Source organism: Schistosoma haematobium, chromosome 1 (assembly GCF_000699445.3).
Source record: "Schistosoma haematobium chromosome 1, whole genome shotgun sequence".
In the NCBI taxonomy this organism is placed as follows: domain Eukaryota; kingdom Metazoa; phylum Platyhelminthes; class Trematoda; order Strigeidida; family Schistosomatidae; genus Schistosoma; species Schistosoma haematobium.
Window position 1 is genome coordinate 92,241,756 of NC_067196.1, and position 23,617 is coordinate 92,265,372.

The 23,617-nt window shown below is 37.6% G+C and overlaps 2 protein-coding genes across 2 annotated transcripts in view; one reads left to right on the plus strand and one right to left on the minus strand.

Moving 5' to 3' along the window:
• The first annotated feature begins 2,754 nt into the window (after positions 1–2,754).
• Positions 2,755–11,790, plus strand: CFDP2_11 (Craniofacial development protein 2). Its single transcript, XM_051210073.1, has 3 exons — positions 2,755–2,820; positions 5,220–5,513; positions 5,600–11,790. Exon 3 carries the CDS (start codon positions 9,316–9,318, stop codon positions 10,072–10,074), a length of 759 nt encoding a protein of 252 aa, XP_051075566.1. The 5' UTR covers positions 2,755–2,820; positions 5,220–5,513; positions 5,600–9,315; the 3' UTR covers positions 10,075–11,790.
• A 1,437-nt stretch (positions 11,791–13,227) lies between these two features.
• The window catches only part of GALNT1 (Polypeptide N-acetylgalactosaminyltransferase 1), a 53,161-nt gene continuing 42,771 nt past the window's right edge, over positions 13,228–23,617 (minus strand). The window contains exons 8-10 of the mRNA XM_035730302.2: positions 21,960–22,202; positions 19,608–19,680; positions 13,228–17,592 (exon numbers count right to left, since the gene is read on the minus strand). Of these exons, the coding sequence (XP_035586230.2) occupies positions 17,519–17,592; positions 19,608–19,680; positions 21,960–22,202 (390 nt within the window). The 3' untranslated portion in view covers positions 13,228–17,518. The remainder of the gene's footprint in view (positions 17,593–19,607; positions 19,681–21,959; positions 22,203–23,617) is intronic.

A 23,617-nucleotide genomic window follows, 5' to 3' on the forward strand; every position in this document is an offset into this window, starting at 1 on the left:
CATTTGACACTGAGTGGAAATCAGAGTGAGCGGAAAAGACGGTTTCAGGAACTAGAATTCCATAGCGTGTCAAGACAGACCTCGCTGAGAGTTTAGTCATTTTTCATAAGTTAAGAGAATCTTCCCATGAGGAACCAAAGGCTAGATATGAGCACAACCTCAGTCATGTTAAGTCCTTAATAAGCAAGCTACTCCCAGAAACAGGTTCGGCGGTTAGCATCTGCAAGTCCTATAGAATAGGGCAAAAACGAGGATTCTGAAAGTCCTCAGAAAGACCGCCTCTTGAAGGCTACACTCACCACGGTTGAAGAAAGTAACCTGATTCTAGATAATTCAAGTAAACTGAGTGGATCCGGAATATATGTCCGTGAGGATCTCAGCCTAGCTGATCGTGAAGATGCCACAGGTATTCGGAGTTTGACAACGCTTTAACCAGTAATACCTTCTAATGTGAATCGTACTCACCGAGCGAAATCAAAAGACAGAAGCGAGGAGGTTCGAAGATATATTTGATAGGCTATCAATATATCGAGGATCATCTGATCTAATCTGGCTAGCAAATGCAGAGGATTTTGAGCACGGCCCTCCCACTCGTGATCTGGTGCGGATGCATGACCGGGAGCCTTCAGCTAGGTGAGTCCATTAAAACTAATGCAGTCAGCATCCAATGTCGAAAACTTACAGAGCTATTTATTTTGGGGATTTATTTACCTCTACAGTCCTATTAAGAGATGATCTGCAGAAGTGGAAATAAACGAGCGCCGCCAAAACGGCGAAAGAAATTTCGTTCTTAAGGGTTTTCAAATTGTAAAAGTTCGGAGTAAAACGATCCCCAAACCATTCTTGGTGGTTAGAAAAAGTTCTCCACAGACTTAAAGATATGCTACACAAATGCTCGCAGCCTACTAAATAAAATGGAGGGGCTCAAGTCACTGGGTCGATAAAGAAAAATCGGATGTTATTGCTGTCTCAGAAACCTAGCTAACCTCAAAGTATTAGATAATAAAATTCAGTTGTCTGGTTTTATATCGAGTAGGGCTCATAGATTAAACCATAGGGGGGGCGGGATTACCCTGTGCATGAAAATTAACTTAACCATAAGAGCACTTGAAACAGTGGCACATGTTTCAGGGACTTATGAACTGGTGCTATGCATGCTGAAATGTAGACGGCAAGATATCGAATTGGTTGCAGTATATCGTAGTCCAGAATGTGTAGCAGATGATTTTCTCCTAAGTAAACTTAAGTCCTGGTGTGACAAGGGTAAAATCCTTGTAGTAGGCGACTTTAATGCACCATATATAAACTGGGTTAACTTAAAAGTAGGGTCATCGATAACGTCGTTCGATTGCAAACTGTTATAAACCTCAATTGGATTAGCTTTATTCCAACACATTATAAATCCTACAAGATATAACTTAAGAAACTCTTCTGTCGGCACCCCATGATCTAAAGTCTTTCACAAACCGCGACAAAAATGATCTTCAGACGAGCCTCTCGCTGGAGATTTTGAAGTGCATTTTTGGTCAATTCGATGGGAGAACTGTTCACCTAACCTTCAACCATTTTATTCGACATACCAGAAAGTATCCAACGGTGGGATATAAAAATCTGTTCGAGGACTCAAATTCTAGTCCTACAATGAGGGCCCCAAATCGTTCAATCGTCTCAGATGGACTACTTTACACAATGATGTGTTAAAGTTAAGTCCGTTGTTGCCTCTCCCAACTTTTGAGCGAAATAAGATCCTCCTGAAGTACGTACTCCTCTCCTGGGTTTCTTATCATCGGTGAAAAGTAATAAAACGGAAGATACCTGCCGTGAAAGACTGCCTGTGCGAATTAGGGAAAGAAGAGGTCCTAGTGCCGAACCACTGGGGACCCCACCAGGACACCCCGAAGCCTGAGGAAAAAGTGGTGCTATGACTTCAAAAAAGTTGATTATTTAGATATAATGTAGGCAAATCAATTGCTGGTGATTTGATACCTAACATTTTGAGCTTATTGATGAGACATGTATCACTGGTTCCATCGAAAACTTTTGAGAAGTCTAAGTTTATAACAGAAACCTTCCTCTCGTTATTACGGATGGTTGTCCATCTGTTCACCGAGGTCAGCAGGTGGGTTATCCAAACTTTCCTGAAAACGTGTTGCTGGGGTGAAAAGAAGCTTTTGGATAGTAAGTAGTCACATAGACCGTCATATGAAGGGCTCCATAGTTTCTGAATATTTTTAATGAAGTGCCACCGGCCGGTAGCTCGAAGGTTCTCTGAGTCGGCCACTTTTGGGAATTGGTTTAATGTGCGCTAGCCTCTTATTGTTTAGGACCGTGCCTCAGCTTAGCGAATGTGGGGAAATTGCACCAAATGGTATAATCAAGACTGAAGCCGCTTCTCTTAGTATGGCAGAATGGACCATTTCCGGGCCAGCAGATATGTCCTTGTTCAGATACTGCGGTTTTAGACTCACCATGCCAGCGCTCAGGTTCACTAACTGTTCTTTGAAACAGAAATGGTACTTCTTTTGCATATGGACACTGTAGAAGTTTGAGGAACTCCAGTTACGTCAAGATGATATTAACTGTCAGTAAAGCATACGTTATGTTCTATGCTTATGAATACTTTTCCAATTTCAAGCAATAAATTTATAACTTTGAAAATCCTTATATTGTGAATTGGAAAAACATGTATAATCGAACAATATTGTCTTCAATTCTTCACATATATATGTTGTTCTAGCAGTTCTATATTTCCAAGTTGACGGTGTTTTAATCTCGCTTGTAGGTCACAGCGCCAGGCAGTCGTGGTGCACGCCAAGAATGGTAAGTTGTGTCTCGTCTGTTTTGAGGTTATTATGCCTACCGTGTTATTTCGTATAACCTTACAAGTTGTTATTATTCAGGCGAACTTCCATGATACTATCGAGGGATAATGACAAATAATGAAATGCAACTAATAGTTCAAATGCTTCTGTAATTCCATGCTCCAGGTCTCTTAGAGTATTTGGATTTTGGAACGTTTAGCTGTAAGAATATAGGTAAGAAGACATCTCTTGGGTACTTAAAGGCCTCAAACTGCTCTAATCAAACTTTGAGTGATTTTGTCTGTCGAGCTATATCATCGGCGTGCAATGTACAATTTCGGCTGATTAGTCTTATGGTAGTACAATTCAAAAGAAATACCCTGAAACCAATAAGAATTATGAACCGACGATTTCTATTGTTCGTCAAGGAATGCCGACCCATCAGACAGTCGTCTACATGTAGCTCGAGACCTGTTGTGATTTAGGTCTTTCTATTTAGCTTATAATGCGCTGTTGTAATTTTCGTACTGGTTACTACTTACCACTGCTTTCGAAAAATTTGTGAGGTGATCTCTAGATTATTTACGTCAACCTCATAACTAAGGAGTCAGGGTTTGTCATAGCTGCCTTGTCGGATACAAAAGATGTTATGCAGTTCACTCTCAAAGAACTCTGCTATTCAGGTAGACTGCCAAAAAGATATTTCCCGATAGCCGTAAGCATGTACTAGGATCGTCAGTATAAAAGTAGTACACGGATTTTCTCTTACAAGACAAAACCCATATAGTAGCTTTATTGAATCGAGTAAAAGTTGTAAAGGTTGGTGAGGACCTTCCAAGTAACATTTCGAAACATTCTTGGTCTGCAGCATCATCAAGTGTTGGGAATATAAAGATCGGGAGGTCGAAACATAACTAACGCGCACTACTGAATTAGGTTTAAACTAACTTCAAATTATGTAGTGAATACAGTAAAAGTTTCCCATATGAAGTTTTGAGTTCGTTTGTCCCATACTTTCCAAGTTCTGTTCTTTTTGCTATTGGGTAATCGGCGCGAATATATGGACGACGTTTGTTTTTTAAATATTTAGACACATTGGTCTGAAAAGGCACCAAATAGATATGCGCCACATGAATCATTCTACTTGTGTGAGGGCCGGGATACTTCCCGCGTGCCCAAACGGAAGGAGGTGGTTTCCTTAGGAGGCCACACTCAGAGCCTTCGACCTAAAGGTCTAATCCACAAGGCAGTCGAGCAATGTCAGAAGATGTAGTCCCATGGTAGCCGGTGACCAACAATTGGTTCATATGCTATTTGTTTCCTCAGGGTCCCAGAGTTCATGTACACTGTTGGTTTGGAATCAGGGCTTTCCACCTCCCCTAGGTGGATCCTCCATATCCACCGACCTGGTGAAAGCGCCAGACATTCGCCTTTTGTCCTCTCAATTTCGTAAATAACAGAAGTGCCGTGATAAGGCAGTGAGCAGTACTTCCCTGGCTGGTTCTGTACGTGTGGCCATGTGAGAGCATTTGGAGAGAGCTCACTGGTCCCACTCCCGACCGTACTTTGAGCGACGTCAAAGTGGCCTTGAGAATGTCCACCTACTTGCTAGGGCTAAATGGGGGTTATTCACCTGTGAAGAATAAGGATCAGGATTTTCCGTTGATGGTTAGGGTTAGGAATTATGTTTAGGGTTTTCATCACGAACTGACAATCTAAAATTTCGATACGCTCCTCAACCAAGTGGATGAATATATTTCGCGCCAAAACCCAAGACCTGTTATCCTAAATGTGATTGGTTCGTACATGAATTATAATCTCGCAGGTAATCTGGTAGATAATACTAAATTAGTGCACATGTCCAGGTCTTACGTAACTGCCTTCATAAATGTATGTTAACTTGGTTTTCTGTTCACAATGTTCCTAAACAAATGTAACGTAATTCCAGATTGATATCTTGACAATTATTCTTATCATAACTCGAGATTTCGTGTAAGACAAAGTGTTTCTGCTCCACCTACTCTGATTTAAGCAAGTATCGACTCGATTTCGGGAGTTTCAAAATGAGTTGTCGCAGTCCCATCTTGTTTGACTGCAGCCAACGAGCAGATTCTGTCACTTCGACTGATATTAATGGAAAGTAAACATCTAGCATAGATACCATGCTTTCATGGTTTCACGCTTCACGTCGATTATATCCAACATCAACCCTCAGATTCCATCTTACCTTGAGACAATGTTCCACACTACTGTTTTATCAAAGGTTTTTCTGTAAGTGCTGAGTTTGTGAAAACATATGTAACATGTTTTGGTTCATGTTGCACCTAGCAAATGTTTTTTTCTAGTGTAAATTGGCATCAATTATTTGATTCGATCTTTATTTCCTAGATGCTTATTTTTTGATATTGTTTTTTCCAGGGTATTGATATCTGTCATAGATACGATAGAAAGGTAAAGAGGAAAAATCCAAAAAGCGATGATGTGTATCTTCGCCTGCTTGTTAAAGCGTACAAATTTTTGGCACGTAGAACCGGTTCAAAATTCAACAAAATAATAATGAGGAGACTTTTTATGAGCAAAATCAACAAACCAGCCCTGTCTCTGGCACGCTTGATGCGGGTAATGAAGAAAAGTGGGCGTGAAAATAAAATCGCTGTTTGTGTTGGAACCATCACTAATGATACGAGAATACGAGAGTTCCCAAAAATGAAAGTGAGTAACTTGAGAAGTTTTCAGAATTCTTTTGCGGACTCGCTCTTCCGATGTAATGTATTTTAATGATTATACGTATTTAACAGGTGTGTGCTCTTCGAGTAACCGCGGCTGCCCGTGAACGGATTTTACATGCTGGTGGTGAAATAATCACTTTCGACCGTTTGGCAATTCTCAGTCCTCTGGGAAAAAATACAGTGCTTATTCAGGGACCGAGAAAAGGAAGAACTGCTGTCAAACACTTCGGCCCTGCACCTGGAGTACCATCAAGCCATACGCGACCCTACACTATTTCAAAGGGTCGTAAGTTCGAGAAATCTAGAGGTCGTCGTGCTAGTCGGGCTTACAAAAAGAAAGGTGGACGATAAAAATATATACGAGAATGCTTTCTGTTTTAAGTTTGTGGTTGGAATAAATTATCGATAATGAAGACGAACGTGTTTCTCATTTTGGACTAATACCAGTCCTAGTACATTCGTCTATGTCTGGATGGTGAAACATTCAATTTTAAAGAACCCAAACATGTATATATAAGTACTATTAGTAAAAATGTTCAGTCTTGTCACGCGTTGTCATCTTGTTTCGTTAGTATCATAAACAAACGAAGCTATAAATTAACTAAGGTAATGTACCAACTTGGGCTGAAGCTAATTAAATCGTGTTGTGTTCATAATTAATTTATGGGTTTCACAATGTCGACGCTTCCCTATAGACTATCGGTGGTAATTTTTTAGTAAACTAGCGGATTTACTTTGGATGTACTTGTATCATGAAACCTTTTTTCCCTAAATGACTAGTGAGTTTGCTTCATTCGGTGCGTGGGAACGTTATATCATGCTTTTTGTAATCGGATGTTTATAGTTATACATCCCCTTTAACTTGCATCAGTGATTTGTTCCAAAGATAGTTTTCTTTCGGGCGTTCTTAGACAAATAATCTGTGTCATTCGTTCACAATTGTACTACCAACGGTATTGGCTGACGTTCTTTTACTTTAAAACTATATTTAACTCATCCAGTTCTAAGTTTCGTTTTATTAAGCGTCATCTGGATATAGATGTGTTATAAATCGCTCTTTTCTTACGGTAATGACCCAGCTATTCCTATTGCTTAGTATTCTCGGACACCGATTCACTCGACAAGTCCCCAAATCAGAACACGGTTGAACAGGAAAGAGATTATATTCCAAATAGCAAGTCAGAAACACAATAGGGAAAACGTCAGTATATTTATAGTTTTTACATAAGAAGATTCCAGAGTGTTCTCCAACTATCGGCTAGTGCTGATTAGATAAGAATTAGCCAATCAGCGTGCACCAAAGCAATCATGCATTGAGCATGCTTTAATCTAGTCTATGTCCCGCTAACACCTCCCCTTTGAGCAGATTCGTAGGATCTGGTGCTAGGGTCCAACTGCAACTGAGTGACTGGCTTGTGCTTTCGATTAGTCCATCGTTTAGGCAATAGAGAAGTATCACTCTTTTCTTGCACAGAAACTGACGTGTCCATTCCCGGCGTTTTGATTTCAAAGGTGTCTAGCAGAGCATCAAGAGGTAATCGATATTGAATCTTGTTGCTGGCTATCGAAGTTGCTTTCAATTGGTTAGCATGACGTACTCAAACTTCTGAGCCAACTGACACCTCGTAAACCACAAGATGCATGAGTTAACTCTGGAATGTTCGATCAATTAAGTGATCATTTTTCGAAATTAAGGGCTTTTTTAATGTTTGAATCCAGTCAGCTACCCGCGTACGTGTGTCCATAATTACCCAATTACTATCAACCTGATTGTCCATTTGATAAGTCTTGCTGATTGAACGCTATATTCGGTTCCTAAGCTATTCTCGTAACCCCCAAGCTAGGACTACACAGCGACCTGAACACTATAGAAAAGGTGCAAAATATGCGAAAAGCACTTTACTCCAAAGGTTCGTTCCAGTACAGAAAACGTAGGGTTTTTATATTATTTTAGATGTCCTTGGGTTTCCCGAAAATTCTGAAATGCTACTAGACATAGTAGCAGTATAGTAGTCAGCCAATCAGAAACTGTACACGTGACTTTTCACTTTCTTGATGTTTCTGGCTAAAATTATAGAGGACGCTGATTGGATAAAGTGCTTGTTAGTATTTCCTGAGCCCTTCTTAGCTTTTGCAAGAAGTTTTCTGGACCACCCCAACAGCATTAAAACCCGTTTTCTGAAGAAGACTGAAGGTTACAGTGATAACACAAATATTAGATTATTCATAAGGATAAGATTTAGTTTTGACATTCAAATCCATTTACTAGTTTTCTTTGTTGATTTTCAAACGATGAAAGTGTTTGCCTTCTAAGTATTGTATCATTAACTAGTTATACAGTTATCATGTAAATCTATATGACGTAATATTAGAAAATGTTACCGACAAATAGCTAAATAATCAGTTAATAGTTATTGCAAACAGCCCTTGTATTCGTTTAACATGACTTTGTTCAGGAAGCAAAGGCAATATTGATTAGGTTTTATGAATCCATACAAATCTCAGTTAACCTAGCAAGATTAGCACTTCAAATATCTGTATTAAAATTCAGAAAGTCCTCATATTATGATAAGAACAACATATATGAGCGAACAATGTTATTTTCCATTAGATCCTCGTCAGTTTGTCAATCAGTAAGGAAATGGTACTTGTACATTGGAGTAAACTGTATGGAACCTTGGCTTTTAGTGGCGAAGAAGCTGGGAAGTACGGAGGCTCGGTCCGTGAAAAATTTCTGAATAAATGTGCTTGGAGATTTATGTAGGCTGCATAATTTCATAACTAGCACATCGGTATAACAAGACCGATTAGTCTTTAGTACTTTAAAGTACTAAAATATGTATGAAAAGTTGTAGTATCGGTAATAGTAATCACATTAAGCTTAGGGAATATGATTCGAACAAAATAAAGGGTATGGAATATTCTCAAGGAAAGATAGCAAATGGATTTAAATTAACCCGACTTATTCCGAGCCATGTTATCCAAAGTTTCGGATCGTTAATTTCATTAGTCGCGCGAAGCCCCAACCAAGTGATCTGAAACTGCCAACAGTGAGTGAATTTACGAACCGTTTCTACTTTCTGACTTCCTGTCCCGTAGGTCTTCTATGCCTTTACACACAAGCAAACATCGCACGTCGAGTAAAGTGGTTGGCGGGTATGTGCAATCTAACCATCCCAGTCTATAAAAATCCACGGCCACTAACTGGTTTGTCTTTTTCCTGCATAACACTCTGCATCTAAGCTCAAGAGTTGGAATTCAAAAGCTATATCTACTATGGAACCCAACTCCTCTTGTAGTCCCTCTGAGGGCTACTGCCGGTCCCAAGCCCGAATAAAGGAGGAGGGTTGGGTAGTGGGTTAGCGACCCCATCCCGTAGGAAACTAAATCGCTAAAAAACGCTAACCAAACAAAATTATTCAAACTGCCCTGGGAGCCAGAAGGTCTTCATTTAGAAGAACTATGACGCCTCATGATGAAAGCCGAATTCCTTCGGAAGTTACGAGGCCGATGCCCCTCCTGACAACCAGAGCGACCATTTATTTAGGTACATGGAATGCTCGTACAATGTAGGAGACTGGGGGAGTCTTCCAAATTGCTGCAGAAATGAGGAGATACAACCTAGAGGTGTTTGGGACCAGAAAAATTTATTGGACGAAAGTCGGACAACAAAGACTAGCTTCATGGGAGCTTCTGTTATACTCCGGCCATGAAGAAGAAAATGCCCCACATACACAAAAAGTTTCATTATTGCTGTCCAAACAAGTACAAAATGCACTTATAGGATGGGATCTCATGGACCAACGATCATCAAAGCCTCCTTCCAAACAAAGAAAGAGGGCATTTCAATGAACGTCATCCAATGCTATGCGCCTACCAACGACTACAATGAAGACGCTAAAGATCAATTCTACAATAGGCTGCAGTCAATCATCGAGACGTGCCCAACAAAGGACCTGACCATTCTGATGGGAGATTTCAACGCCAAGGTTGGAACAGACAACACTGGATATGAAGACATCATGGGACGACAAGGACCGGGAGAAAGAAACGAAAATGGTGAGAGATTTGCAAATCTATGTGCCTTCAATAAGCTGGTCATAGGCGGCACCATATTCCCATATAAACGCATACACAAAACCACATGGACTTCACCGGATCACTATACACAAAACCAAATCGACCATATTTACATCAACAAAACGTTCAGGAGGACTATAGAGGACGTGAGAACCAAGAGAGGAGCTGATATAGCATCAGATCATCACTTGCTGGTCGCCAAGATGAAATTGAAACTCAAGAAGCACTGGACAATGGGGCGGACACACATTGAGGAAAGCACCCAACTGCATCACAAGCTAAGCCCTCACATGGAATCCTCAAGGTCAAGTGAAGAGAAGAGAAAGACCAAAGAACATATTACGCCGAGAAATGGAGATAGACATGAGAAAAGTGGACAAGAATTGGATGGAACTAGAAAAGAAGGCCCAGGACAGAGTGAGTTGGAGAATGGTGGTCGGCGGCCTATGCTCCATTGGGAGTAACAGGCGTAAGTAAGTAATTGTGGAACCCACTGCGTTCTATGGTGAATAGTCCCTAAATCTTGAAATTCAAGAATGAAACATTAAATTACACAGTGAGACTATAAGTTATGGACAACCAGAATTCTACGTATGTGCCTTTCGTAAATAAATAAAAAACAGCGCAGATTGAACTTAACAGTTCGTTAGTGCTACACATGATTATGTTTCACAATTAAAGAGAAAGCTATTTTCACTTACTGGATGTACTACAGATAGGGGTGAAGAATTATCGTTATTACTAATAGCTTTATTCAATATTATATTTTGGTTCAATATACAAATACTCAGCACAGGGTATTTCATCAAGTTTCTTGCGCACAAAAGACAAACAAAAACGAAAAAAGGTTTTGAGAAAATCTGAAGAACTGTACAACTTTTCAAATTAGAAACATGTTAAGAATGCAGGTTATTGACTAGGTTAACTCTAACAACCTGTTCGTCACAGAGTATATTTGCTAGGTAAGGTATTATAGAACTTCTATACTTTTGCTTGCGTGCATGGATTTTAATGTTTTGACGTCTCGTTCTACCAGAAGATATATAAGGAGAAAGATAAGAGTGAAGGGGATGGTTAGTATCTGATAAAATGACACCTGCCAGGAGTTTGCATGACTTTAAATGTCTATCCACAATCATATTAATTATGACCTCGAACGATTCACCACACACTTTGCTAACTGCCTTCAGCAAAGTCTTTTCTCAAAAGCCCGTGAAAGAATAATGGAGAACAGTAAAGAATAATAGGTAATATGCAAGAATTGACAAATTGTAAGAGTAAATGACGAGTAATCCCAAGAGCATGCAGTCTTTATGTAGTAAGTCAGACGGGAAACCTTCGATAATAATAAAACGTGAGAAGAGCAAGAGAGATCAGAGAAAAAGGCGACACTAAGATAATTGACCTTCGACACTGTGTTTATCAAAGAGTCTCCGATGGTACAAGGATTATGGGATCTCAAAATGGTGTTTAGATTCCGTTCATGTCTCATGCTAAAGTTAACAGCTTGACATTTAGACGGATTAAGTATGAGACCATTACCAACAGACCAACAATCAATACAAGACAAAAACTCATTCATTTCTATGGGATGTAAAGAGGAAGAGATAGGTATACATACAGTGAGATCATCCGCATATTTCACAAAAGTGTTTTCTGTGGAAGATGGCAGAAAAAAGAGAAAAGAAGAGGTGAGAGAACAACTCCTTGTGGTGCACCTTCATGAGACATTAGAGACTCTGGACACTTTCCTCCAAATACAGTGTACTGTTCCCTTCCAGAGAGGTAGAGACATAGCCAGTTGGTTATCCAGCTGTCAGTGTTGACGCTGATTAACTTGTTAATTAGACGTTGTCTTGGTATAGAATCAAAAACTGAAGTATAGTCAAGAAAAGCGCATCGAACATACTTCTTACCTTTTTCTAAGTTGAACACTATATTGTGATGCAGAACAGCAACAGCATCTGAAGTGCTTCTTTTGCACCTGTAAGCAAACTGATACGGATCATTATGCTCTTTTATCGCAGGCTGAAGTGGAAGTATTAATAATTTTTCGATTGTTTTGATGAAGGGTGAAGTTACTGCAATAGGTCTACATTTTACATTCTTATCACCAGATACTTTGTTGGGTACAGGGATTATCTTTATCTTTCTCCACACTTTTGTATGAGATTAGATGAGAAGGATCTGTTAAAGACAGTCGTGAATGGATAACATAGAACGTCAGCACATTTTTTAAAATGGAGGTTTGGGATACCATCAGGTCCCAAACATCGAGATGAATTAAGCGACTGGAGACATCCTCGTACATCAGTTTCAGTGAAAGGAACACAGCTATTTTTTAAACCCGTGGATAGAGGGAGCAACACATCAAATGACTGACGTACAAAAGACTTATTTACGTCACAAACATTCAGCTGGTTATCGCTCCTAATCTGTCTGTCACCTGTAAGTTCTTTAAAGAGTTTCCACATACTTGGAGAGTTTTTGAAAGACAAGAGTTTTTCAGTAAACATAGAGTTGAGACGTCTAATCTCTAGGTTTATCAGACCATTTAGCTTACGAACTACATTAGAGTTTTTCTCATTGTACAATTTTTCTTGCAACCACCGTAGTCGTTTCAGATGTGAAAATATAAGTCGATCAAAACTTACAAAAATGGTTTCAGTGGGACAACAAATATCAAAATAGAATTCAAGGTAACAAGTGATAACATCAGTTGTGTTTTCCAGTGAGTCATCTGTAAATAATTCCCAGTTAGTCGTATGAAACATGTTTTTCAGATTTCGGATATTTTCTTCTGAGTAATTCCTATATTTGACTTTCTTGGTTTGATGTGAGAGTGTACTCTTCCCATGCTTTCCATATACTTTAGGTAGAATACGAGTTATACAGTGATCCGAGCTAGACAATGGAGCACGTTTACGAGTCGCCTATATACCCACATCATTAATGAAGACGAAGTCTAAATGAGCATCCAAATGGGTAGGAAAATCCACTACATTTTGGTGACCTAGTGACGTAAGAAAGCTACAGCCATGTGGATTGAAATCACCACATACAACTGAAAGTGAATCACTGAAGGCAGTAACAGCGAACTCAGTGAATTCATCAGCAAAATCAGATAGCGCAGATGATGTGCAGTCTGGAACCACGTAGATATTGGTAACATAACATATCTGTACTTATTCAGATGTTTTGGACGACATCTTAGAGTTAGACAGTGGATAATGTCGTTTGAAAACTTAAAACACACAAACGAAGATCGATAACAGTTAGTCTTTTATAGTACTTTTTGTTACTAGACCTTTACCCATTAGAATATAGGCGTTTTGAGGTGGCATTTTAATGGCTTACAGTATCCTTAGCACTTCTGGACATCCTCTTAAACACCTACTTAAACTTAGTTCGAACACTAACCTAAGGGGTAACACCCGGAAACTGGAGACACAACAGCAAAACGGACTGTGGACATAACTTCTACTGCTTAACAGTTGTCAAATGCTGGAACTTGCTGCCGGCCGAGCTAGTACAAGCAAATTCCCAGGAGTCCTTCAAGAGGCAACTTGACCTATTCTTAAGGACTAAAGATAACATTTTGTTATGATTTACCAACTTCTTTTTCCTCTTTTATTGTTAACATTACCTAGGTTCCTGCCTAGGGGATTTGGTGATCCCCTGCTACTAGACACGGAAGCCTGTTAAGCGAAAGGTTCTTCTATTCCGTCCACAACCATTTGAACTTGTATAGCGAAAGGTCGTAGGTTTTTCATAAAAGCGCTTGTATAGGTTATGCGATTGAAGAACATAATGAGAAGTTAAAACAAAATAAAAAACTGGATAAATTGTTGAAATAATTAGATGGCAGAAACAAATAGCCCAGATATTCGAGCAGGCCACCACCAATTATGTAATTCTGCGATAGTTTTGCTTTAAAATACATTCGAACTGTAATATTCATATCCATTATATTTATGCCTTCAACAAAATGGTTATAGATGGCACTATACCCCCCCCTACAAACTTGTACACATATCTACATGGGTTTCATCGGATCACATAAAGCGGAAACAGATCGGCCACATTTGCATCAATAAGATACTAAGGAGCACAAAGATCGAAACTTACACTTCCAGACCACCATCTACCTGGCGGTTGGCAGGAGGAAACTGAAGCTAGAGAAGCACTGAACAACTAAGGATACAGTATTCCAAAGTTTCAATAAAAGCTTACTTCGGGATACTGAAATACATGAGGAATGCGAGATAGCTGTCAACAACAGGTTGCAAGCCCCAGAAGACCTACTCAAAGAAGAGAAAACTAATATGGACAATAAGTTGATAGGGATCAAAGAAGCATTCCCAACAATGTGCCAGAGGGTCGTGAGCGGCGAAAGCAACATCATAAAGAGTGGATCACTATCGGGAACTTGTCAAGATACAAGAAGATAGCACTCAGAAGCAGACGAACACGAACTGCAAAAGCCAAGGCACATACAGAATACACAGGAGCAAACAAACGAGTGATGCGATACATTAAGGCTAATGAGTGAAAATACACGGGAGACCTATTAATGATAGCGCAAGAAGCTGGAAGAGAAGGAGATGCGAGTCAAATATATTATTGAAAGAAAAAACTAGCAGGGAAATATGGTAAAGCATGGTAACCAATCAAGAACAAAGGCAATACATGCACTGAGATCCAGGAAGAGGAACATGTGGGCAGGACACTTTGAGGAACTATTGAATAGACCAGCCTAACTGGACATCGAAGTAGCATTCACAAACCATCATATAGCTGCTACTCCACCAATGATCGAGGAAATCGAGATGGCCATCAGACGAGTGATGAGCGGATAGCGAACAGGTTCTGACAACATGCCAGCTGAAACATTGAAATCACATATAAAGGTAAGTGAAACACCTTGAAGTGATCTTGAATTGACCAGTCCCACTGAACTTATCGGACACCAAAATAGCATCTGCAAACTTCCTTGACTGTATTATGAAGACCTCCACATCTCAGATGCAACACCGAATACAATCGATAGCTGGGATACAGCTAAATATTTCGTCAGTCTATGAAATGAAAGAGATAGGTTATTTGAGAAATCTAAATGAAGACAGTCGGTGTGGCAGCTATAGGCCTCAACATATTCAGAGTGCAGTGTCAGTCAATATTTTAAGCCCATACTGTATCTTATTCTAGCTTTCGGACATCCCATTCTATTAATTCCACTTGAGCCATACTTTGACCTTGTTATTTATTCGCTTATCAATCTAGACTGTTTTTATATAAGCGCATATGTGTGTGCCCTTCTTATCCCATTAATCACATGTCTGTAGCTTATTTTTGTCTGACTATAAATATTGAGTAACGCTTGACTAAAATGGAGTTGGCTTCCCAGCCATCTTCCATGCGTGTCATTTTGCTTTGCTCTGTTTCATTCGCTTCACATACAAAATATATGTATTCACAAGTCAATTCTCGTTATTTGACTTATTTAATTCCGTTATTGACTATCGCGATTTAAGTCGACGATGATATACGAGAATAGGCGAGAACAATCATTCGTACGATCTTGAAGTCAGATCAACGGGACACTAAATTGGTGAGCCCTTCAACGAAAACCGTTCGATCAAAATGATGGCAAATAAAAGGGCCTCACTAAAATGGTAAGCCCGCCGACGACGAATCCAAGGCAGCAAGCTACGTCGATGAAGAGATTTCTGCACTTGATACATTCGACGAACAAACCCAACGGGTCCAGCTCAATCTCTAATCCGACGCACTCATCAAAGCCTGTGCAGCACGACATGGACATGCACAAATCTTATTGTTACTTTGTCCTCATGTCAATTATCCTCAATGATACATTTGTCGGATTCAAATTATCATTATATGCTTATTATTACATTATTGTCAATATCATGACCGAATGTGGAATTATTAATCTTGTTGGTGCTGTCATTAAATTATGACATTTTCGCAATCATATCACTCACCGAACTAATTATCATTTTATGAAAATTCCACTCGACGTAATTACATCCAGAACTCATTGGGATATTTAGATTATTCAAAAACGTGAAATTTCCCTGCTTTAAGTGAGTTCGTTCCAATTTTTCCATGTCATTTTGATTTAATATTAAATTCATTCGCTTAGTCGAGGTCATTATTTTATGTTATCACAATATACATTTTTCACTTCGAAATCGCCTCCTATTATGTTTGTGGATGCTTCTAACTAGCTGAATAGTATCCATTACCTTCATTTCGTCTATTATTCCACGTGCATAATTGCATGTTGCATCCTTTATCACTCAAAAACGCTATTCGAGTACTGCAACTATTATTCTATACCCATCGCACAGTATATCAGAACATAGAGTTTAGAGCTAGTCTCTCAAAGATACACTCAAGTTCGTCACATTCAAGTCAGTCTCATACGTTGCCATCGCTAATCATATGTATTGGTATTTTTGTCATGCCTTGGTACGGTTTTGTAACAAACGAGGTCGAGCGCATCTCCCTCAAACCACACAAACCACTCTGGGCCTAACGACCAAAAAGGAATACGACTCGACGTACCGTTATTGACTAACGCGATTTAAGTCGACGATGATATACGAGAATAGGCGATAACAATCATTCGTACGATCTTGGAGTCAGATCCATGGGCCACTAAAATAGGAAGAGAAAGATACTAAAATACAACAGAGAACACCAATAAAACCACACTCCATGGAGTAGCCCTGGGAGCGGACGAGACTTTCACGTACCTGACTGCCATGACCGATAAACAAGGAGGACCTGATAAAGATGTGGAGACAACTATTGACAGTAAAAGGGATGCATATCTACAATTGAAAGACACCTGGTAATCGAAACATCTGTCCACCAACAACATAGTCAGGACTTTCAATATGGACGCCAAGACATTTCCACTGTATGGAGGTAAAAGGCGGACAACAACTCCAATCATCATAGAAAATGTACAGGTATTTATAAACAGTTGTCTATATAAGATACTAAATATTGTTTAGCCGGATACCATAAGCAACGACCTTCTGTGGCAGAGAACTAGTCAGCTTCTAACTGAAGATGAAAATAGTAAAAAAAAAACATTGGAGGCGGGTAGAACAAACCTATTGCGAAAATCATCAAACTGAATCACATAGCGAGTTTTAATTTCGAGTTCACACGGTAGGCGGGAAAAATCAGATCAAATAAAAAAAATTGCGCCGAGAATTGAATGTAGACATTTAATCAATGGAATGAGTTAGTTAGACCCCATGTACGCAGTTACACAGTTGTATTGACTGTTACATTTGTAAAAGAAAAAAAAGCCGATTTGATCATACTTAATTTATTTTATACAAAAGTAGTGATTATTACCAACCACCATTTAAACACTCCGATAGGTAGATTGATAGTTGAAAGAATAAAAATAAACACTTAACTAAATATTCCTAGTTGACTTGTTGTTATTGTTGTAATTTACATGGCTTTTTGTATCAATATCGATTTTATAAACAAACATAGAAAGTTGTCAAGTCAATTTTGAAGCAACAAATTAATTTGATGAAATTCATTACTACTTATAAGTAATATACATATGAAATTAACAAAAAATTACCTGCTAAGACCATATACACATATTATATGTATATTAGATAAAACAATCAATTATCTCAAATCTAATGTTAATTAAAAAATAAATTGAATAACAGAAGAAACTTGACTTTTCATTGAAAAAAAAAGTTCATTCAATTGATGATGTAACATCATTTTGGAAGAAGATATTGGGTGGAAAGTATACATAAAAGAATTAAAGCAATACTATATATATATATATATATATACCACATCTGAAAAGATAAATGGGCGTAGAAAACATTATTCTTTTTACAATAAAACTGATGTATCATTAAATAATGGAGGAAGAGTCCAATAGGAATCATTTGTATCCGTGCACACTCCTAAAATATAATAGATAGATAAGTAAACAAATGAAATTATCTAGTGGATTAATTTATTTAAACAATATAAATATTGATACAAGAATGCACTGAATAGATATGTACCACATAAATCATTCGATTTTTTTTTATAAGGGCTGGAATAGTACTCGGATGCCCAGATCAAAACAGATTATTTTCTTAGGGGGGCTACACTCAGAGCCTTTGATCTAATGGTCTGATCCACAAGGTTGTAGAGTAATGTCAGAAGATGCAGTTCCATGATAGTCAGTGACCAATGATTGGTTCATACACCATTTGTTCTCTTAGGTACTGGATCCTATGTGCACTTTTAGTTTGGAATCAGGGTTTTCCAACTCCCCTAGATGGGCTCATCGTGTCTACCGAATCCAGTGGATATATCATTCCAATTATAGACAGATTAATAATAGGAATATATTGAGAAGATATAAACGTTTTTATCTTACTCCATGTCAATTTTACGCAGTATTATTAATTTGATATATGAAGGTATACTGAAGTAGGGAAAAGTGATTATTACTCTTCCCACTGTGATCGGTTCTGAACCATGTAATTCAATGCCTCTATTCACTAATTGCGGTTATTATGTAGGAATGTTGTTGCTTTATTAAAGTTCCTAAAGAGAGATAATGTGACTATGATAGCCTTGTTCATCATAAAAAAATTTACATATTTATACATAATTTTCATTAAACGTACTCTGTATAACATGCTAACCTCTTTTTTATTAAAGGTATGTCCTGATATCCACCGGTATATCAACTTTTGAGACAATAATGTTTGTAAGCACAAGAGTAGAATGATTAGATTAAAGAGTGGTATTAATTTATGAAATCACTGATAAATGTGATGAATACAATCAATCATATTTCTACTAGCGATACTATTGAAGTCGAAATGAAACTCTTAACTGAAACATTAATGAATAATGATTATTCATTGAAGTTTATAAACTGTTAGAAGGGTCACAATACGATTGGACTTATCACGCTTCTGGCACCTAAAAAGCGAATTTACATTATGTTACCATTTAGAGGTGACTCAAATAGTCTCATGTTGAAACGGAGAGTTAAATTAGCCATCAACAAGAAATTTTACGCAGCCCAACTTGTTATTATTGAAAAGGCAAAGTCTATGTTTCACCAAAAACCCAAACAGCACATAAGCGAATATATCATATCCCATTGTGTCTATCGACACGTAAATAGGGAGGAGCAATCGTGATCTGTAAAGTAAAGGGGACGAAACATATACCCAAATAACTGCAGAAACAAATGAATTTCAATGGTCAAATAAGATCACAGGATAGACAGACAACTTCCTCCATTGATAAACATTTGTTTGAAACTGATTATAAGATCGATATCAAGTCAGCATTTGTAGTCTTGTGCAAAAGCCTTCAAGGGCGTATACTAAGGTTTATTACGGCCTTGGCTATACGGAAACTAAAGCCCTCTTTATGTGTTCAAAAACAATTTGTTCTTACACTTAATCTACCCTGGTGATACTGATTTATTATCCAGAGCTGTTATCACATTGTTTTTGTGTACTTTATTTTTACTAGAAAAGGGGTTTTGTGAAGATTGTAATAATTCAATAGTTGAATTCACGAGTCGATTAACGCTAGACCACCATGGAAAACCTAGAAGCACTGGACAACCGTTTCGCTATAGTGAGACTCCTTTTCTTTGCTATGGTTTAGCTTTAATCTGTCTAGTTGATCTTTTAGTTTTCACTTAAAAATGTCTTACTAAGCACATTATGTGTGATCAGATTGTTCGCAATGTATTACACGAATATATATCACATAATTCTGATAACCTTCTTCTTCTCACATTGCATTATTGAAACTATCTTCAAAGTTAAATACACTTATGAGTCTTTTATATCATCACATTAAACAAATAAACTTACACAATATTAATTACTAATCTTTTAATAAAATTATACATTTATATACACAGAGAGAGAGAGATAAAGAAGGAACTACTTACTTAATGAGAGTCGTACACCTTTACCAATTGATATAATTACAAGGCACAATTTTGTTGCTTTATGAATTATTTGCTTTATAATATAAAATACAAAAACAAAAAAAATTAGAAAAAAGAAAGAAAACAATAAATGTAAATAATAAAACAAACAAAAGAGGTCAAGGAGATTAAAAATTCAAAAATTGCTATACAATGAATACAACTATTCCAATGTTAACTAAGCTAAAGTAAAAATAATATGAATTCATGATTATATATATATTTTTGTAGTTTCTATCCAACTATTGAGGCCGGACGCGCATGGCCTTTTCGTGGACGGTTTTTAATGTTAGCTCCGTTCTTCAAAGGGCCTTACCGCCGGAGACAAAAATACGTGAGGTAAGGTGAGATGTGACATTTTTAGAGTCGACCTTTTCTAACCCCATCCCACCTTGTGGGGAGGCAGCATCGCTGCAGATGCTGGTTGTCCAAGGGAAACACCTTACTGCTGTCACACCCTCTACAGTCAACAGTACGACTTCGCCCTCAGACCTTGAGTTGCTGCTTTTAGTCTTACCGTTCTCAAATCGACCTGCTTGGCATGGTAGAACCTACAGGAACATATGTTCCAGCCAATATAGCTCGGTTGGGTCATCACGATAGGCAAGCCCGACCAACGCGTCAAGGTAGCAGCTACGGTCAGGATTTTTATAATCGAAGATGGATGCTTAGGACTGCAATTGATCAATGGGATGATTCAAACAAACAATATCAGGTAAGTTTAAACTTCATCCCATTACACAAACAAGTGGTTATCAGGAATTAGTAGCTAAGTGGATACTACGATGGCGCTTGAAGCAAACGGTACTAAGTTCGAGTCCGAGAGTGAACATCAATTCTGAGGTGCAAGTATATGCAGCTGACGAGTTCTAAATAGGACGAATCACACATTAAACTGGATTCTACTGCTAGTCACTATTCATCTATGCATATAATGCTTCTAACCTAAGGCAATATCGAGGCAGTCCCCACAGGATGCACATATACCAATAAGAGACTGATCCATTGCAGTCCTAAACATCAATGGAAAGATTCAAACAAACAATACCAAGTGAATTTTACTTTTATAATCGTATCCATACTAAAATGTAACACTGAGGTATAATAATATGATATGACGTAATAGATATAAATGATGAAAATAATTGAAATAAATTATAGATAGAAACTGTTTTACTGAAAGAGGGTTAAGCATGGAGTCAGCAACTTCATCACATAAAAGACAATCTTGCTATTAAAAAAAACACTAATCAGAATAAACCATATAAACTCTGCATTAGGAGTTGAAAGGATCTACATTTAGAAGAATTATGATGCCTCATGATGAAAGGTCAGATTTTTCTGAAGTCCCAAGGTGTTACAAGTGTTTAATAACAGTTGTCTATGCAAAATACTTTAGGTCTGTTGGCCAGACACTATTAGCAACAACCTACTGTGGGAGAGAACAAACCAGATCCTAACGGAGGAAGAAATCAAGAAGAAGTGCTGGAAGTGGATAGGACACATATTGAAGAAAGCACCCAACTGTGTCACAAAACAAGCCCTCATATGGGATCTTCAAGGTCAAATGAACAGAAGAGGGAGACCAAAGAACACATTGCATCGAGAAATGGATACAGACATGAGAAAAATGAACAACAATTGGATAGTACTAAAACGGATGTCCCAGGACAGAGTGAGTTGAAGAATGGTAGTCCGTGGCCTAGCTCCATTGGGAGTAATAGGCGTAAATAAATAGGTAATTAAAATTGATTAGTTCCACAATTTACTCAATAAGTAGTTCAGTCATTCATAAGTATCTAGATTCTTTAGTAGTCAATCCATGAGTCTAATCAGATAGTAATTTCTGTAGAGGAATTACAAATGTGTTGGGATATTCAGGAAAATATCCAAAAAAAATTATCCTGTTAAGTTTAATGCTGTCTTCGAACGTGAAATGGTGTCACTTTCTTATTGGTCAATACCTATTTGACATGTCATTTTCTTGTTGTTCAATATTCACGGTAGTCCTAACTGTATGCATTTGTCTGTAAATTCTTATTCTTCTTCTGCTGATCCCATAAACAATTTTCATCTACGGTTCGTGTTCTGATATATTGAAGATTGGGGAACAGTATTAGGGTCGTACTGAGATATCTGAAGTTGGTCAGTCGGTAGAAATTAGAGTAGCCACCCTGCGATTCACAATAAAATGCTAAAATTTCTTCATCATAGAATTTGACATTATTTATTTCTATTCACTATTACATAATAAATTTACTAACAGAATCTTATTATCATTACAAAAAAAAAACAATCATGGCAACAACTTACATTCCCGATAAATTCAAATTTTTGACTGATACTATCCTTTTTACACTTTTTTAAAGTTAATATTCCAGTTCCAATACTTCGACTATCTCCACCATCTATGCATCCTGCATGAACACGAATTGTACCACTTTCAGTTATTGCAAATACTTGATTACCACCTTGTCCATGACAATGTGTAACACCGACAGTTTCACCAATTTTATGCCCAAGAGAATCAAGGCATTGACCAGATTTATGACGAACCTAATCGATAGATAATGTGTGTAGAATTGAATTAGATCATAAAATTAATAGAATAGAAACAATAAAATACAAACATCAATCCAATTATCACAGTAGTGGAATGATGAAGAACAATACCGTTTTGAAGCCATAAGTCGAGTTTACACGATTTGAAAACAACGAGTTCGTAATGGTTTGTTGATTTGATTTCATTTAAATAATGTTAAAATGCGAATGCTATGTTCTTTATCAAGTACGTTACACACTTTTGAGCTTTTTTAGTCTAACTCAGTGAGATGTGTCTGGGTATGGGAACAAAATCCCTTCCTTCTTATTTTCTAACATATTTCTTGTGATATACGTATGAATTAATGAATAATGGAAGATAATACAGGGGTTTATTTTAATTAATTTAATAGGCATTTTGTTTAGTATCAAACATGTGGGTACTATGATTACTCCTTTTTTGTATAGTTTTAACTTTAAAATTAATTCTTTCGACAGTGTTACAAGTAGAGCAACACTTGATTTTATATTATTCTATTGAGAAAAACCTATTTGAAAACATTACAAACGATTTCATGTGGATGTGTCGCTCATTTTCGTGGATTATTGGAGTTAGACATTAACACCATTGAATGCTGGCTTAGTGGTCTATAGGTTTAACGTTCATGCACGAGACCGATAGGTCCTAGGTTCGAATCTCACGAGGTGGGATCGTGGATGCACATTGTTGAGGAGTCCCACAATAGGACGAAACGGCCGTCCAGTGCTTCCAGGTTTTCCATACTTGTCTAGCTTTAAATGACTCATGATCTCAACTATTGAAATTTCATATTAACTGACTTGATTTAATCCACCTTTAGGTTATGTTTCAGTCTCAATTAATACTTCAAATTGTATTGAAAATATGTGATACATTCATTATTTTTGTATAATTGATAAAGGATGTTCTATAAGTTGTAATGTGCTCAAGAGAATCTATCGAAAAGTTAATGAATTCATATTGTTTTATTACGGTTATTATTCATATCAAATGATTGGATAGGACGTGTATTTTATCCCATTAGGGACTAAATATACAACTATCCCAACAACTATTACTTCAGATACCAACTTATTATCCAATAAAAAAACTGTTAAATATAAATAACCATTATCAATATAGTCAAGTTTACTAATTTGTCTGATAGTGTATCAAATGATCATGTTCAAATGATCCATATAATAATAGAGCATCAATCAGTCAGCTACAACGTAGGACCACGCACATATATACATCGGTTCAAGTTGCCATACCTCATTAGCACAGCAAGATGAACACCGAATTCATAAGAGTGGTTAAGTCAATGGTGGTAATATATAAAAGAAAGATTGCATATAAGGATATAGTATAGGAAGAAAGAATTAGTTCGTAGAAAGAAAGATATGAAGTG

What these genes read in the sequence shown, in the direction of transcription:
- CFDP2_11 (XM_051210073.1), top strand. Translation starts at nt 9,316, where the DNA reads ATGGGATCTCATGGACCAACGATCATCAAAGCCTCCTTCCAAACAAAG.